The following is a 16836-nucleotide window of genomic DNA, read 5'->3' as shown; positions in this document are numbered from 1 at the left end:
ACACTCGCCTGCGCCAGAACGGGCTGGGCCGACCATCAGGCCCCACCTGGAAGAGGCCTTGGGCTTCATCAAACCCCTCCGGGAAGATGCCTACCAGCGCAATAGGCAACAACGTAAAAACAAAAAAAAACAGGTTCACGGTACAGAGGGTCACACTACCACCAGGGTCATAAAACTACCCCTGGAAATGATCACAACTCCTACGAAAGCCTTGTCAAATGTGTGTTCTTGGGCAGCGAAATGTCTTATAATACGACCCTTGGTGTTCCCTCGGTCTTGTTGCAGCCTCACCCAACCCGGAACAGCTAGCATATTTAGGTCACGGGCAATCAAGCTGACTTCAGCCTTCGCGGTAAATGAAGCAGCCTCTCGGTGCATGGTGTGGCCACTCTGCTAACTCGGGGGTCAGAACGAAGCGGAAGCCACCCCTGCTACTGCTCCTACACCCACTGCTTCAGCCATTACTCACCTGGATCATGATGGAGAGTCCCACGATGCCGTTGGATCCGAGCCTTGCCTCGCTCATGTTCCGGTACAAGTCCACGTTGAACCCGTACATCTGGATCTGCGGCGGGGGGAAAATGTTACTCCTGTTGTTATTATTATTATTATTATTATTATTATTATTATTATTATTATTATTATTATTATTATTACTACTACTACTACTACTACTATTACATCTACTACTACTACTACTACTACTACTACTACTACTACTATTACATCTACTACTACTACTACTACTACTACTACTACTACTACTACTACTACTACTACTACCACTACTACTATTACATCTATTACTACTACTACTAATACTACTAATATTACTACTACTACAACAACTACAACTACAACTACCACTACTGCTTCTTTTTCCATGTTAGATGTTTAATTAGTTTTGTTTGTTCTTTCATTACTCTAGATTTTAAAAAGTACGGCAGCGGGTCTTTCTATATTCTAACCTTTAACATTAAACACCACTTCTTTGCTTCAGCTTTTCTTTGTACACTTTCTAATTCTACATCCTCACATTTTTTCCCGGTCTCCCGCGCGTGCTTCGTTTTTTTTTCTTCTTTTTTTATGTTTCTTGTCTTGCTTCGTATCCAATTAGAAGCCGCCGGGGCATTATTTATTCAGAATCTCGCCTTGATTATCTCTCTCTCTCTCTCTCTCTCTCTCTCTCTCTCTCTCTCTCTCTGTAACTATATATATTTGTCTGTTTGTAATATTTTTCTTTGTATGTGAGTATTATTCTCTCTCTCTCTCTCTCTCTCTCTCTCTCTCTCTCTCTCTCTCTCTCTCTCTCTCTCTCTCTCTCTGTAACTATATATATTTGTCTGTTTGTAATATTTTTCTATGTATGTGAGTGTTATTCTCTCTCTCTCTCTCTCTCTCTCTCTCTCTCTCTCTCTCTCTCAGGAAGGCACAACACAGGTCATTCCCACTTTTAACAACACAATCGTCATTTTTCTCCCTTTACTCCCGGGCAAAAATTGTCTCCATTAAACCTTTTATATATATTTTTCCCCCGACGCTTTCATGGCCGGTTTCTGTAACAATATCAAAAGCCTTTTTTTCCTCCCCCTCTCTCTCTCTATTTCTCTCTCTCTCTCTCTAACTCCCTTTTTTGTTTGTTTGAGTGAGTGAGGGACTGCGTGTGTGTGTGTGTGTGTGTGGGTGTGTGTCCGTGTCCGTGTGCGTGTGTGTTTGTTTGTGCGTGTGTGTGTGTGTGTGTGTGTGTGTGTGTGTGTGTGTGTGTGTGTGTGTGTGTGTGTGTGTGTGTGTGTGTGTGTGTGTGTACAGTGCTTTTTTCCTTTCATCCAGTCAGTTTACGGTCGACTGAATATCCGGTTCGTAGCGTTAAACCCGCGAGCCAAGGGAGGGGAACGGATAGATAGGATGACGGATAGATAAATAAATAGATCGAGACACAGAGATAAAAAGACTAGCCATGAAAACACTAAGATAGCAGTATATGGAGAGGCACGCGGATAGCAGAGATTTTGAGGCGGGTGTATATATATAGATTGATCAATGGATGCCAGGAGGAAAAAATAGGCACCGCTGAAGTTAGACTGAATGATAGATAAGGTATTGATTGACAGGGAAGGCAGCGCTGATTGGATGGATGGACAGGCAGACTGATGGAGGGGGAGATAGGTAAATATTTTGGAAGGTGTATTACAGGAGGAGGAGGAGGAAGAGGAAGAGGAGGAGGAGGAGGAGGAGGAGGAGGGCTATATTAAGGAATTCACGTGGAGAGCAAAGAATGGTAGGGAAGATCAATAATAATAATAATAATAATAATAATAATAATAATGAATAGTAAGTGTGACAAGTACAAAAACTACACAAATTACTTCTATTATTACCTTCAATATACTAACACAACCGCTACTACTACTATTACCACTACTACTACTACTACTACTACTACTACTACTACATCACTATTGCTACCACTACCGAAACAGCTAAAGCTAATAAAGAAAAGCGAGGAAACACATCCACTTCTTCCCTCTCCCCTGGTGAAGGCCCGACAGATGACAGTCCCCGGCGCGAGACATCATATATTGACAAATTATCATAATGCCGAACATCATCTGGGACGGACCTTTCTGCCGCGTCTCACTGGGGGGACGGCAGCGACCCCATCCTTGTTATTTGACATGAACCAAGAGAAGGGACGGAACGAAGGGATGGAGAGAGAGAGAGAGAGAGAGAGAGAGAGAGAGAGAGAGAGAGAGAGAGAGAGAGAGAGAGAGAGAGAGAGAGAGAGAGAGAGAGAGAGAGAGAGAGAGAGAAAGACAGAGAGAGAGAGAGAGAGAGAGAGAGAGAGAGAGAGAGAGAGAGAGAGAGAGAGAGAGAGAGAGAGAGAGAGAGAGAGAGAGAGAGAGAGAGAGAGAGAGAGAGAGAGAGAGAGAGAGAGAGAGAGAGAGAGAGAGAGAGATGGGAAGGAAGGTCAAAGAAAAAAAAGTTCGGTGAGTTGAGGGAAAACAAAGAAAGGTCACGGAAAAATATTGAAGTGAAGAAAACAGTAAAAAAAAAGGAGAAAAAGAAAGTTCGAAAGCGTAAGAAGATGAAAGAGGAGAGAGGAAGGAAAGGAAGAAAGATCGAAGAAAAGTTTGGAAAGGGAGAGAAATGAGAAAACGGGAACTGAATGCCAGGGAGGAAAGGAAAGATTCGAAAGTATATGTAGGAGACGGAGGAAAAAATGAGGATCGGAGGAAAAAAGTTTGAGAGGAAAGAAAGATTGAGGGTTGGAGGAACAAAAGGAGAGGACGGAGACGCGTGAGAAGGAAGGCGAAGGATGAGGAAGTGGAGAGAGAGAGGGAGGTATAATGATGCAAAGGAGATAAAGAGGGAAATAAAGAAAATAGAAAATACTGAAAGAAATATGTGGATACCCAAGGAGGAAGACGACGACGAGGAGGAGGAGGAGGAGGAGGAGGCGGACAAGGACATTGAGGACGAGGACGAGGACGAGAAGAAGAAGAAGAAGAAGAAGAAAAAAAAGAAGATTTAGAAGATTTAGAAGAAAAAGAAGAAGAAGAAGAAGATTTAGAAGAAGATTAGAAGAAGAAAAAGAAGAAGATTTAGAAGATTTCTAATAATAATAATAATAATAATAATAATAATAATAATAATAATAAGAATAAGCTTTAGAAGAAGAAGAAGAAGAAGAAGAAGATTTAGAAGAAGAAAAAGAAGAAGAAGAAGAAGAAGAAGAATAGGAAGAAGAAGAAGAAGAAGAAAAGAAGAAACAAGAAGAAGAAGAATAGGAAGAAGAAGAAGAAGAAGAAGAATAGGAAGAAGAAGAAGAAGAAGAAAAGAAGAAACAAGAAGAAGAAGAATAGGAAGAAGAAGAAGAAGAAGAAGAAGAAGGAGAAGAAATATATCAGCCGTTCTTATCTCGCTGAGACTTACGACGCGCCACTTAATACCCACCAATTCTTCAAGCAATATGTACAGCCAAAACGCCCTCGCTTGCAACACTCCGCTGTGCCACGGCAGAAGATAAAGTTGGGTGAAAACGCTATAGCTGCGCGTGGTTGCGGTGCTCATCTCCGTCACATTGGCCCTGGATCCTGTGGTGGGTAAGAACCCATCACCCCGGGTCACGGGCCAGTGTGAAGTCCGGGATTGCCAGTTTTCCTTCCCCAGGTTTCCCCAGGTGCCCATTTATTGACCAGCATGAAAGGGAGGATGAACAGCAGGATGAGCTTTACGCCGACGGCCCGGGCTGTGTTTCGACTCCGGGCCAGCGTATCCTTAGACAGGTACGCTAACCACTGCTCTACGGAGGCCATGGCAAGGTCAGATTTCAAAGGCGGTGTGTTTTATCAAATGATTCTTAGCTGGTTCTGCTCTGGAGCAATTCTGACCTGCGCCGTGGACAACTTTCTGCTTTCATCGTTTCTGAGACATGGTGTTTTATAAGGGGAATGGGAAGATTAGGGAGATGTCTTGGCTATTCTACTCTAGGTACTACTTTACTTTATAAATCCTGTGAAGTTTTGTATATTTATTGGGGATCCTATGACACTTGCCTCGTGTCTGGTTAAGGGTTCTCTTCCACCGCAGGCTCAAAGGGCCAGCGGGACGGAGATGAGCACCGCCGCCACGCGCTGCTATAGCGTGTGTTCCCAGCTTTTTTACTTCACCTATGATCTGCACCATCTGAAAACAGTAACTCATGGGATCGCGTCAGGCTGCAGTTTGATTCTACCAGTTGAAGGTTTGTTTACAAGTCATCAGCTGGACCCTGACGTACGCCACTTTTCTGCAGCACGTTCAGTATCTTGGCTGTGGCCTATCTGGGAGCATCTGCTGGTGTTCCTCAGAAGGATTTTCTGATAGCTGCTGCTGTTGCCCAAAGGTTTCACCGTAAGACTGGCACAGAGGACTGGGCCGGTGCTACACGTTGCCCAAAGGTAACTTAAACGGTCAAATAATCATCCATTCTTCCCATTTGGGGAGGCGGTGGCTGAAGAGATAGCGAGACGGCCCCGCGTTCAGGAGAACGCGAGTTCAATCCTCGACCGGTGCCACCAAGCTGGGATTTTTCAGCCGCCGCCGAGTGGCTTAAAACTACCCACATGCTGTCCAGAAGACCACCTATCAACCCGGACTCTAGATTCTAGGATTAAAGATGAGCTCCGGGAGGGCAGCATAAGCCAATGCAAGATGGCGCCACTATAAACACTCGCCTGCGCCAGAATGGGCTGGGCCGACCATCAGGCCCCACCGGGAAGAAGCCTTGGACCGACCATCAGGATCCACCGGGAAGAAGCCTACCGGCGCAATAGGCCAAGACGTAAAAAAGAAAAAAAAAAAAAGAAAAGAAACCTGGGAAAGGTAAAATGTGGTAACCCGGATGTCACACTGGACTTTTGTCTCTGGGTAATGGCCTACGGCTGGGCAGGAACCGCTAACAGCAGCAACAGTACCGGTGCATGCTTTGAGGGTACTGGCACCGGCACCCAACTTTTCAGTACCGGTGCAGCTGAGCGCTCAGTGAGTATGTAGGCGTCGCCCCGAGGCTATAACAGTACCATCAGGTTGTTGGCCTACCAGGCGCTTTATCTTATTTCTTATTAATAATTAATTAATTATGTATTTAATGTTATTGTTTATTATATTTTTTTTTATTGATTTATCATTATATATTATCATTGATCTTCTTCTTCTTCTTCTTCTTTTTATCATTATTGTTATTTACATCATTCATATTAATCTCATCAGTGGTCCAGGAAAGAATGAATCATAAGTAAAGTCGAAGGTAAACTCAGAAAGCTTGGTCCCGACTCACTGACTCCAGCTTCGCTCCTCGGTGTGTCCATAACAACATCGCGATCGTTTCGTAAACGGCGCTCGAGTGGCCAACACCGCGGCGCTGGGCATCGTCAGCTCCGGTGAGTCAGCGATGCCTTGCCGCACCGCGAACCCCAGATTCATGGTTGTTACGGTACTATCGGTACCAGTCTTCAAGTACTGGTATTCACGGTACCGAAATTAGCGGCACTTGTCAAGCCCTATTAATGGGTTCTTACCCACCACCGAGTCAATGTCATAAATATCCAATTATATAACTTGAAATTGACAAAAATCATACCAAATCAAGAATTCAAGGCAAGGAATGGAAGATAAAAGATCCACTACTGTTTGAACGGACGGCGGCGTACACGTCAACCACCCTAAACAAAACAATAGAGCTTCCAAAAAGTGTATCAGGGAAAAAAAATCATCATAGTGACCATCAGCGTAAAATACTTTGAGGGCAAATAAAGAATACTAATAATTACTTTGCATTACAAAAGAAAATTATATAAAGCAACATACTGAGCGAGCAGACGCATTTCGTGATCCAAAAATATTGTGCGAATGTAAGGAACGATGCAATAAATAATAAATGTAGAGTCACGGCGGGAGGAAGGGAGGCGAGGGAAAAATAGGGAAAGACACGCAGGAACTGGCTAATTGAGGCGGGAACGGAAAATACAGAAGGGAAAAACTAAACGGCGAAACATAAGCAAAACGTTGAAGATAAACAAATAATATAAACATAGAAACAAAATACTAAAGCTAAAAACACGTGAACACACACTTGCTCCCTCTCACTCACTCACTCACCCACTCATCCGAACTCCATCCCTCCCAGTACCCCCCCTATCCCCTCTCTCTCTCTCTCTCTCTCTCTCTCTCTCTCTCTCTCTCTCTCTCTCTCTCTCTCTCTCACCTCGGCCGGGAAAGTGTTGCCGCCTATCTGGTGTTCGGAGCCCTGTCGGTTCGCCTCGCCGAAGTGGATGTAGAGATCCTCGAAGCGGTACTTGTAGACGAGCGGTCCGCCTGTGATGTTGACGTGGTGCTTGGTGCTCTTGTCCACTTTGAAAATGACGCTCTGGCCGGTGTTGAAGAGCGTCCCCGTCACCTGCAAACGGAACATGATGGTTAACAATGCTACACGAGTACACGACTGCGGCGACGGTATGTGCGTATAAATGAATTAATGGAAAGTGAGGAAAAACATTGTAGGTGAGGCCAAGACCCGTGCTGAACGCCTCCTCGACACCTACACACGACGTACAGGTGAAAGTAAAAAGGTAAACATAGATACTGCAACGACTGTATGTGATTATCTGGCAACGACTGTATGTGATTATCTGGCAACGACTGTGTGTGATTATCTGGCAACGACTGTGTGTGATTATCTGGCAACGACTGTGTGTGATTATCTGGCAACGACTGTGTGTGATTATCTGGCAACGACTGTATGTGATTATCTGGCAACGACTGTGTGTGATTATCTGGCAACGACTGTGTGTGATTATCTGGCAACGACTGTATGTGATTATCTGGCAACGACTGTATGTGTTTATCTGGCAACGACTGTGTGTGTTTATCTGGCAACGACTGTGTGTGATTATCTGGCAACGACTGTGTGTGATTATCTGGCAACGACTGTGTGTGATTATCTGGCAACGACTGTGTGTGATTATCTGGCAACGACTGTGTGTGTTTATCTGGCAACGACTGTGTGTGATTATCTGGCAACGACTGTGTGTGATTATCTGGCAACGACTGTGTGTGATTATCTGGCAACGACTGTGTGATTATCTGGCAACGACTGTATGTGATTATCTGGCAACGACTGTGTGTGATTATCTGGCAACGACTGTGTGTGATTATCTGGCAACGACTGTATGTGATTATCTGGCAACGACTGTATGTGATTATCTGGCAACGACTGTATGTGATTATCTGGCAACGACTGTATGTGATTATCTGGCAACGACTGTATGTGCTTATCTGGCAACGACTGTGTGTGATTATCTGGCAACGACTGTGTGTGATTATCTGGCAACGACTGGAGGTGAGTATCTGGCAACGACTGTACGACTGTATGTGATTATCTGGCAACGACTGTGTGTGATTATCTGGCAACGACTGTGTGTGATTATCTGGCAACGACTGTATGTGATTATCTGGCAACGACTGTATGTGATTATCTGGCAACGACTGTGTGTGTTTATCTGGCAACGACTGTGTGTGATTATCTGGCAACGACTGTGTGTGATTATCTGGCAACGACTGTGTGTGTTTATCTGGCAACGACTGTGTGTGTTTATCTGGCAACGACTGTGTGTGATTATCTGGCAACGACTGTGTGTGTTTATCTGGCAACGACTGTGTGTGATTATCTGGCAACGACTGTGTGTGTTTATCTGGCAACGACTGTGTGTGATTATCTGGCAACGACTGTATGTGATTATCTGGCAACGACTGTGTGTGATTATCTGGCAACGACTGTGTGATTATCTGGCAACGACTGTGTGTGTTTATCTGGCAACGACTGTGTGTGATTATCTGGCAACGACTGTGTGTGTTTATCTGGCAACGACTGTGTGTGATTATCTGGCAACGACTGTGTGTGTTTATCTGGCAACGACTGTGTGTGTTTATCTGGCAACGACTGTGTGTGATTATCTGGCAACGACTGTGTGTGTTTATCTGGCCGGTGTTGAAAAAATAGGAACAAAGAAACAACTGTAAATAAAGATGTGAAGTTACAAATCGACAGTTGAAAGGTACGGAAGGTTGAAACAAAGTAAAGTAATATAGGTGACCTCCAAGTAGAACAGCGATACAACGCTTACTGAGGATGGATAGCAAAAGGGTAAGGAGGGACAGAGCACAATGAAGGAAAGGAAAGGAAAGAGAATTAGGGGATAATGGAGGTATATGGGAATGAATGCAAGTGGCGCGCTGCTATGTGTTAAACAAAATCCAAAACAACAACAAGAATACGTAAACAATAAGTAAACAACAATAAGTAAATACAGATAACAAGGCGTCGGGGTATACATAGACAGAACATAGAAACGGTTGAGAGCAATGATGGTAAGGGAAATCATTACAGGTAAGGCTCTACACCGCTATAAACGAATTCCCCGACACCTGCTGACGGACGAAGGCACAGCGATGAGTTAAGGTCGATATGGGGAGCGAGGGGAGAGGCAGAGCACTTAGCTGAAAGTATAGACAGTTAAGGGAAATCAATGCAGATGACGCGTTGTCTCGTGCTTAACAGCGCCCCAGACACCTGCACGCGGGAGAGGGTGTGCAGCGATGGGCAGAGGTGGATAAATGGTCAAGAAAAATGCTTCATAAATTATTTATGGTTCCAAATATCTGAGGGCTGTATTTTTAAACATGTCGGCACCTCAATTCACCTGTTTGTAAAGCCTCTCAAAGAAGTTGCAAAGTTAAACCCACAGAAACACAAATTAAACCCTAAGAAACACAAATTAAACCCACAGAAACACACAAACCCGCAGAAACACAAATTAAACCCTAAGAAACACAAATTAAACCCACAAACAAATTAAACCCACAGAAACACACAAACCCGCAGAAACACAAATTAAACCCTAAGAAACACACAAACCCGCAGAAACACAAATTAAACCCTAAGAAACCCAAATTAAACCCACAGAAACACACAAACCCGCAGAAACACAAATTAAACCCTAAGAAACACAAATTAAACCCACAAACACAAATTAAACCCTAAGAAACACAAATTAAACCCACAAACACAAATTAAACCCTAAGAAACACATATTAACCCGCGGAAACAAATTAAACCCTGAGAAACACAAATTAAACCCACAAACACAAATTAAACCCAAAGAAACACATATTAACCCGCAGAAACACAAATTAAACCCTAAGAAACACAAATTAAACCCACAGAAACACAAATTAAACCCACAGAAACAAATTAAACCCGCAGAAACAAATTAAACCCACAGAAACACACAGAAGCCCACATAAACAAATTAAACCCAGATAAACCAGAAGAAACACAAATTAAGCCTTGGGAAAAAGTCGCAATGGGAGCCCGGTACTTTTAAGATTATGGACCCGAATCCCATGAGGAAGTGCAGTGAGCGGTGACGAAAAATTGACGGCGATGGAAAAGTAATAAATGCACCTCATGTGTCAAGTGTTGGACAAAGGAAGGAGGGCAGGTGGTGATACGACTCAGGTTAATTAATAGCAACGATACCTGTAGAGGCGACACGAATGATGGCTGAATAGCGACGCAAATAAAAGAAAACCGAATATGAAAAAAACGACATGATTAACAGGAGAAGGGGAAGTATACAATGGAAAATGAACTACGGGGGATAATGAGGTACAGAATCCCTAAAAATAGGGAGCGAATAAAGGAATAACAAAAGAAGAGAAGAATTGCAGTCATAACAGGTGAACACTGAAATAATTAAACGATTAAGCAAAAATAACAAACAGATGAAAGAGAGACAAAAAGAGACGAGAGAAAAATGGAGAACAAAAAGGAAAGACAAACATATTGGATTTCGCCGTTGAATAGCGTGTCCCCTGGCGATAATAAATAGAAAAATGTTGTTGTTTTACAGATATTGGTATTGATGTTGATATTTGCCTAGAGACAAAGAGACAGAACGGGGAGGAACCAAAGCTCACAACTGTCCATCCATTGAAATAGAAAGAAAGAAAATGAGCAAAACAGAAAAAAGTCAAAATATAAGAAAATAATAGAAAAAAAATAGTGAAAGTAAAAAACAGGTATTAATATTGATGTGACAAGGAGACAGAACGGGGAGGAACCAAAGCTCACAACTGTCCATCAATTGAAATAGAGAGAAAAAAAGTAAAAATATAAGAAAATAATAGAGAAAAAAATAGTGAAAGTAAAAAACAGGTATTAATATTGATGTGACAAAGAGACAGAACGGGGAGGAACCAAAGCTCACAACTGTCCATCAATTGAAATAGAGAGAAAGAAAATGGGCATAACAGATAAAAAGTCAAAATATAAGAAAATAATAGAGAAAAAAATAGTGAAAGTAAAAAACAGGTATTAATATTGATGTGACAAAGAGACAGAACGGGGAGGAACCAAAGCTCACAACTGTCCATCAATTGAAATAGAGAGAAAGAAAACGAGCAAAACAGAATAAAAAGTCATAATATAAAAAAAATAATAGAAAAAAAGGAGGGAAAAAGAGGTATAAATGTTGATGTTGATATTTACCAAGTGACAAAGAGAGAACGAGAAGGAAAGGAGCGCACTTTTGTCCTTTCATTAGTATTGAAAGAAAGAAAAATGAGGAAAACGGAAAAAAAGTCGAAATAAAACAGGTCTTAATATTGATGTTGATATTTACCAAGTGACAAAGAGAGAACGAGAAGGAAAGGAGCGCACTTTTGTCCTTTCATTAGTATAGAAGCAAAGAAAATGAGCAAAACCGTAAAAAAGTCAAAATATAAGAAAATAATAGAAAAAAATAGAGGGTAAAACAGGTATTAATATTGATGTCGATATTTACCGAGTGACAAAGAGACAGAACGAGAAGGAAAAAAGCTCATTATTGTCCTTTCGTTAGTATAGAAAGAAAGAAAAATGAGGAAAACGGAAAAAAAGTCGAAAATATAAGAAAATAATGGAAAAAAATAGAGGGTAAAACAGGTATTAATATTGATGCTGATATTTACCGAGTGATAAAGACAGAACGGGAAGGAAAGAAGCTCACAATTGTCCTTTCATCAGCATAGAAAGAAAGAAAATGAGCCAAACGGAAAAAAAAGTCAACATATAAGAAAATAATGGAAAAACTAGTGAGTGAAAAACGGGTATTAATATTGATGTTGGTATTTACCGAGAGACAAAGACAGAACGAGAAGGAAAGAAGCTCATAATTGTCCTTTCATTAGCAGAGAAAGAAAGAAAATGAGCCAAACGGAAAAAAAGTTAAAAATATAAGAAAATAATGGAAAAACTAGTGAGTGAAAAACAGGTATTAAAAGAGACAGAACGAGAAGGAAAGGAGCTCTCTATTTTCTTTTAATTAGTATAGAAAGAAAGAAAACGAGCCAAACAAAAAAAAGTCTGAAAATAATAGAAAATAATGGAAAAAATAGTGAAAGGGAAAAATAAACATGATCCGTTCGTTTACCACGGGCGGCCGTCAACAAACGTGTTTTAATTGGCAAATCAAAATTCAATAAAAACGCCAATTTCGTAATGATCACACGGCGGCCGGAGAACTTTAGTAACAAAATCAAACTTTTTTCGTGCGCCGCCAGCGTTTCTTTTTTTTCCCGTTTTCGAAAGCTTTTTTTTTTGGATCTCGAATACTTTCCCTCTTTTTTTTTTTTTTTTTTTACTTTACTTTGCGTGCTGTGTGAACGTTATTTTTCAAGTGCATTGAATGTTGTTTGAATAGTTTGTGCTCGTGTGTTATTTTTTTTTTTTTGTTCCGCGTGGCCCAAACATTTCTTCGGGTGCCTCCATTTTTTGTTTCTTCTCCTATGCATTACTTTTTTCTTTCCTTCTGTGGGTTTATTTGTGTTTCTGTGGGTTTAATTTGTGTTTATGTGGGTTTATTTGTGTTTCTGTGGGTTTAATTTGTGTTTCTGTGGGTTTATTTGTGTTTTTGTGGGTTTATTTGTGTTTCTGTGGGTTTAATTTGTGTTTATGTGGGTTTATTTGTGTTTCTGTGTATTTAATTTGTGTTTCTGTGGGTTTATTTGTGTTTCTGTGTATTTAGTTTGTGTTTCTGTGGGTTTATTTGTGTTTCTGTGTATTTAATTTGTATTTCTGTGGGTTTATTTGTGTTTCTGTGTATTTAATTTGTGTTTCTGTGATTTTAATTTGTGCTTCTGTGGGTTTAATTTGTTTCTATGGGTTTAATTTGTGTTTTTGTGGGTTTAATTTGTGTTTTTGTGGGTTTAATTTGTTTCTGTGGGTTTAATTTGTGTTGCTGTGGGTTTAATTTGTGTTTCTGTGATTTTAATTTGTGTTGCTGTGGGTTTAATTTATGTTTCTATGGGTTTAATTTGTGTTTTTGTGGGTTTAATTTATGTTTCTGTGGGTTTAATTTGTGTTTCTGTGATTTTAATTTGTGTTGCTGTGGGTTTAATTTATGTTTCTGTGGGTTTAATTTGTGTTTCTGTGGGTTTAATTTGTGTTTCTGTGGGTTTAATTTGTGTTTCTGTGGGTTTAATTTGTGTTTCTGTGGGTTTAATTTGTGTTTATGTGGGTTTATTTGTGTTTATGTGGGTTTAATTTGTGTTTCTGTGGGTTTAATTTGTGCTTCTGTGGGTTTAATTTGTGTTTCTGTGGGTTTAATTTGTGTTTCTGTGGGTTTAATTTGTGTTTCTGTGGGTTTAATTTGTGTTGCTGTGGGTTTAATTTGTGTTTTCACGTTACTCTTTTTTTTTCCGCGTGGGCCAAACATTTCTTCGTCTGACTCTCCATTTTTCGTTTCTTTTTGTTCCCATCCAACTTTTTTTTTGTGGGTATAACTTATTCTTGTGTCATTCATTTTTTTTCCTTATAGCATGAACTTTTATTATTATTTTCCGGTTCTCAAATGATGGTCTGCGTGGTTACAATGTTTTTTTCTTATCGTGCTCCGACTTTTTTTTTCGTTTGTTTTGCGTGCTGTTTCTCGTGTTGACTGAAGTTATTTTTTCGTGTGGATCGAACTTTTTTTCTCTTAGAGCATGAACGATTTTTTCCGGTTCTCAAATGACTGCCAGTGTGGTTCCAACGTTTTTCTTTATCGTATTCAGACTTATTTTTTCCCTCCTTCTTTTTCGCGTGTTATGATTTTCGTGTTGGCTAAAGTTATTTTTTTCGTGATTCTAACTTTTCATGTGGTTGGATTAGTTTCTTGTTCCTATGACTCAATTTTTTTCGTTTGCAAGTCGAATGTTTGGTTTGTGTGGCAAGAAACGCTTCTCTAACTTGTTGGTGTATGGCTCGAGTGATGTTTCTTAGTGTTTGTGAATGGGATGTTTCTTTTTTTTAGTGTGGCTTAACGTTTTCTGCCTAGCATTATTTTTCTTATGTCCAGAATTTATTTAAGTTTAGAGTGTATTTATGGCTAGAATTTATTTATGGCTAGAATTTATTTATGACGAATTTATTGATGGCTAGAATTTATTTATGACGAATTTATTTATGGCTAGAATTTATTTATGACAAATTTATTTATGGCTAGAATTTATTTATGACGAATTTATTTATGGCTAGAATTTATTTATGTCTATAATTTATTTATGGCTAGAATTTATTTATGTCTATAATTTATTTATGGCTAGAATTTATTTGTCTATAATTTATTTATGGCTAGAATTTATTTATGGCTAGAATTTATTTATGTCTAGAATTTATTTATGGCTAGAATTTATTTGTCTAGAATTTATTTATGGCTAGAATTTATTTGTCTAGAATTCATTTATGGCTAGAATTTATTTATGGCTAGAATTTATTTGTCTAGAATTTATTTATGGCTAGAATTTATTTGTCTAGAATTTATTTATGGCAAGAATTTATTTATGGCTAGGATTTATTTGTCTAGAATTTATTTATGGTTAGAATTTATTTGTCTAGAATTTATTTATGGCTAGAATTTATTTGTCTAGAATTTATTTATGGCTAGAATTTATTTGTCTAGAATTTATTTATGGCTGGAATTTATTTATGGCTAGAATTTATTTGTCTAGAATTTATTTATGGCTAGAATTTATTTATGGCAAGAATTTATTTATGGCTAGAATTTATTTATGGCAAGAATTTATTTATGTCTAGAATTTATTTATGACTAGAATTTATTTATGGCTAGAATTTATTTATGGCTAGAATTTATTTATGGCAAGAATTTATTTGTCTAGAATTTATTTATGGCTAGAATTTATTTATGACTAGAATTTATTTATGGCAAGAATTTATTTATGGCTAGAATTTATTTATGGCTAGAATTTATTTATGTCTAGAATTTATTTATGGCTAGAATTTATTTATGGCTAGAATTTATTTATGGCTGTAATTTATTTATGGCTAGAATTTATTTATGGCTAGAATTTATTTATGGCTGGAATTTATTTATGGCTTGAATTTATTTATGGCTAGAATTTATTTATGGCTAGAATTTATTTATGGCTAGATTTTATTTATGGCTAGGATATATTTATGGCAAGAATTTATTATGGTTAGAATTTATTTTTCTTATGGCTAGAATTTTTGTCTTTTGGCTCGAACGTTTCTTCTACCTTGTGACTCGGACATGTCTTTTTCTGGTCAGTCATATTTACTCTATCATGTGGCCCAACCGTTTCTTTTCTCTCTTGCTTGAACGTTTATTATATATATTTTTTTTCTTGTCTTTCTAACGTTTCCTTTCTCGTGTGACTCGGACATGTCTTTTTTTGGTCAGTCATGTATTTTTTTGTTCCAGGTGGCCCAAACGTTTCTTTGCTCTCTCTTGCTTGAACGTTTATTATTCTATTTTTTTGTCTTTCGAACGTTTCTTCTCACGTGTGACTCGGACATATCTTGTTTTCTGGTTAGTCATGTTTTTTTTTTTGTTCCAAGTGGCCCAAACGTTTCATTTCTCTCTCTGGCTTGAACGTTTATTATATTTTTTTCTTTTCTCTCGAACGTTTCTTTTCTCGTGTGACTCGGACATGTCTTTTTTTGGTCAGTCATGTATTTTTTTTTGTTCCAGGTGGCCCTAACGTTTCTTTTCCCTCTGTGGCATGAACATTTATTATATTTTTTTTTGCGTTGGCGTCGTTAATTCAGGCACAGCAGACCGCACAGTGCCTCGCTCAGTGCCTCGCTCCGCCGCAGTGCCGTGGTGGGTGGAGGCATTTAAAAACCACTTTGATAAACATTCTGCCACACGTTCTCTAATTCGGTCATTTTTCAGGCAGGACACGTGCAAAAACCTGTCCCGTGATCATTCCAATTCACGATATGTTGGGTCCTGTGGCTGTTTATTTTATTCTGTTTTTTTTTTTTTTTTAAAGTTTGCCCGGCCCCAATATAATTTTTATCTATTAATTTGTTTTATTCCTTTTTATTTTTTATTTTTTGGTTCATTTTTATTTCTTTCCCCACAACGATTTTTTCTTTCCTTTTCCCCTTGGTCCGTGAAGGTTTGGAAATATTTACAATAGATTTTTAAGTGTATTTTTCTTCTCCTCCCCTTTCCTCTCTCTCTCTCTCTCTCTCTCTCTCTCTCTCTCTCTCTCTCTCTCTCTCTCTCACACACACACACACACACACACACACACACACACACACACACACACACACACACACACACATACACACATTCGTCCCCTCACAAACACACAAAGAATACGTTATCATGTGAAATTGTGTTGGTCAAAAGTTTATTTAAAGGTATAGAATTGTACGATAAAATGTGATAGAGTATTGAACATCAGAAGCTTGACTTGATATGTACTTAGAAAATACACATATATGAGAACACGATGGTAAACACACACACACACACACACACACACACACACACACACACACACACACACACACACACACACACTCCTTGCCTTCTCTCTCTCTCTCTCTCTCTCTCTCTCTCTCTCTCTCTCTCTCTCTCTCTCTCTCTCTCTCATGAAATGCGTGGCGTTAAACTCAAAAGCGTTTAGTGTCAAAATCGGGTCAAACCTCAAATTCCCACAGCAATGCATCGACACAGTAAATAAAGCGAACAGAATGTTGGGCTTCATTATGAAAACTTCTTATTAAAAAATAACGATTAATACTTCCACTGTGCCTAGTCAGACCACATTTAAAATATGCGGTACAGTTCTGGTCTCCCCACAATGCAAAGGGACATTGCCAAATAAAGTGTTCAACGTCGGGCAACAAAAATGATTCCTTCCGTGCGCAACAAACCTTACGACGAGAGGCTCTCCACCCTTAACGTGTTGTAGTGCGAGAATGGAATAAGCTCCCACCGT

The 16836-nt window shown here is 39.4% G+C and overlaps 1 protein-coding gene across 1 annotated transcript in view; it reads right to left on the bottom strand.

Annotated features, from left to right (window-relative positions):
- Window positions 1–16836, bottom strand: part of LOC126992830 (carbonic anhydrase-related protein 10-like) — a 180298-nt gene that overhangs the window by 68657 nt on the left and 94805 nt on the right. Inside the window, exons 3-4 of the mRNA XM_050851662.1 lie at window positions 6746–6937; window positions 470–565 (exon numbers count right to left, since the gene is read on the bottom strand). Coding sequence (XP_050707619.1) covers window positions 470–565; window positions 6746–6937 — 288 coding nt within the window. The remainder of the gene's footprint in view (window positions 1–469; window positions 566–6745; window positions 6938–16836) is intronic.

The sequence above is a fragment of the Eriocheir sinensis genome, chromosome 7 (genome assembly GCF_024679095.1).
Source record: "Eriocheir sinensis breed Jianghai 21 chromosome 7, ASM2467909v1, whole genome shotgun sequence".
In the NCBI taxonomy this organism is placed as follows: Eukaryota; Metazoa; Arthropoda; class Malacostraca; order Decapoda; family Varunidae; genus Eriocheir; species Eriocheir sinensis.
The sequence above is the reverse complement of the archived record's forward strand: the minus strand, read 5'-3'. Positions and strand labels throughout refer to the sequence as shown.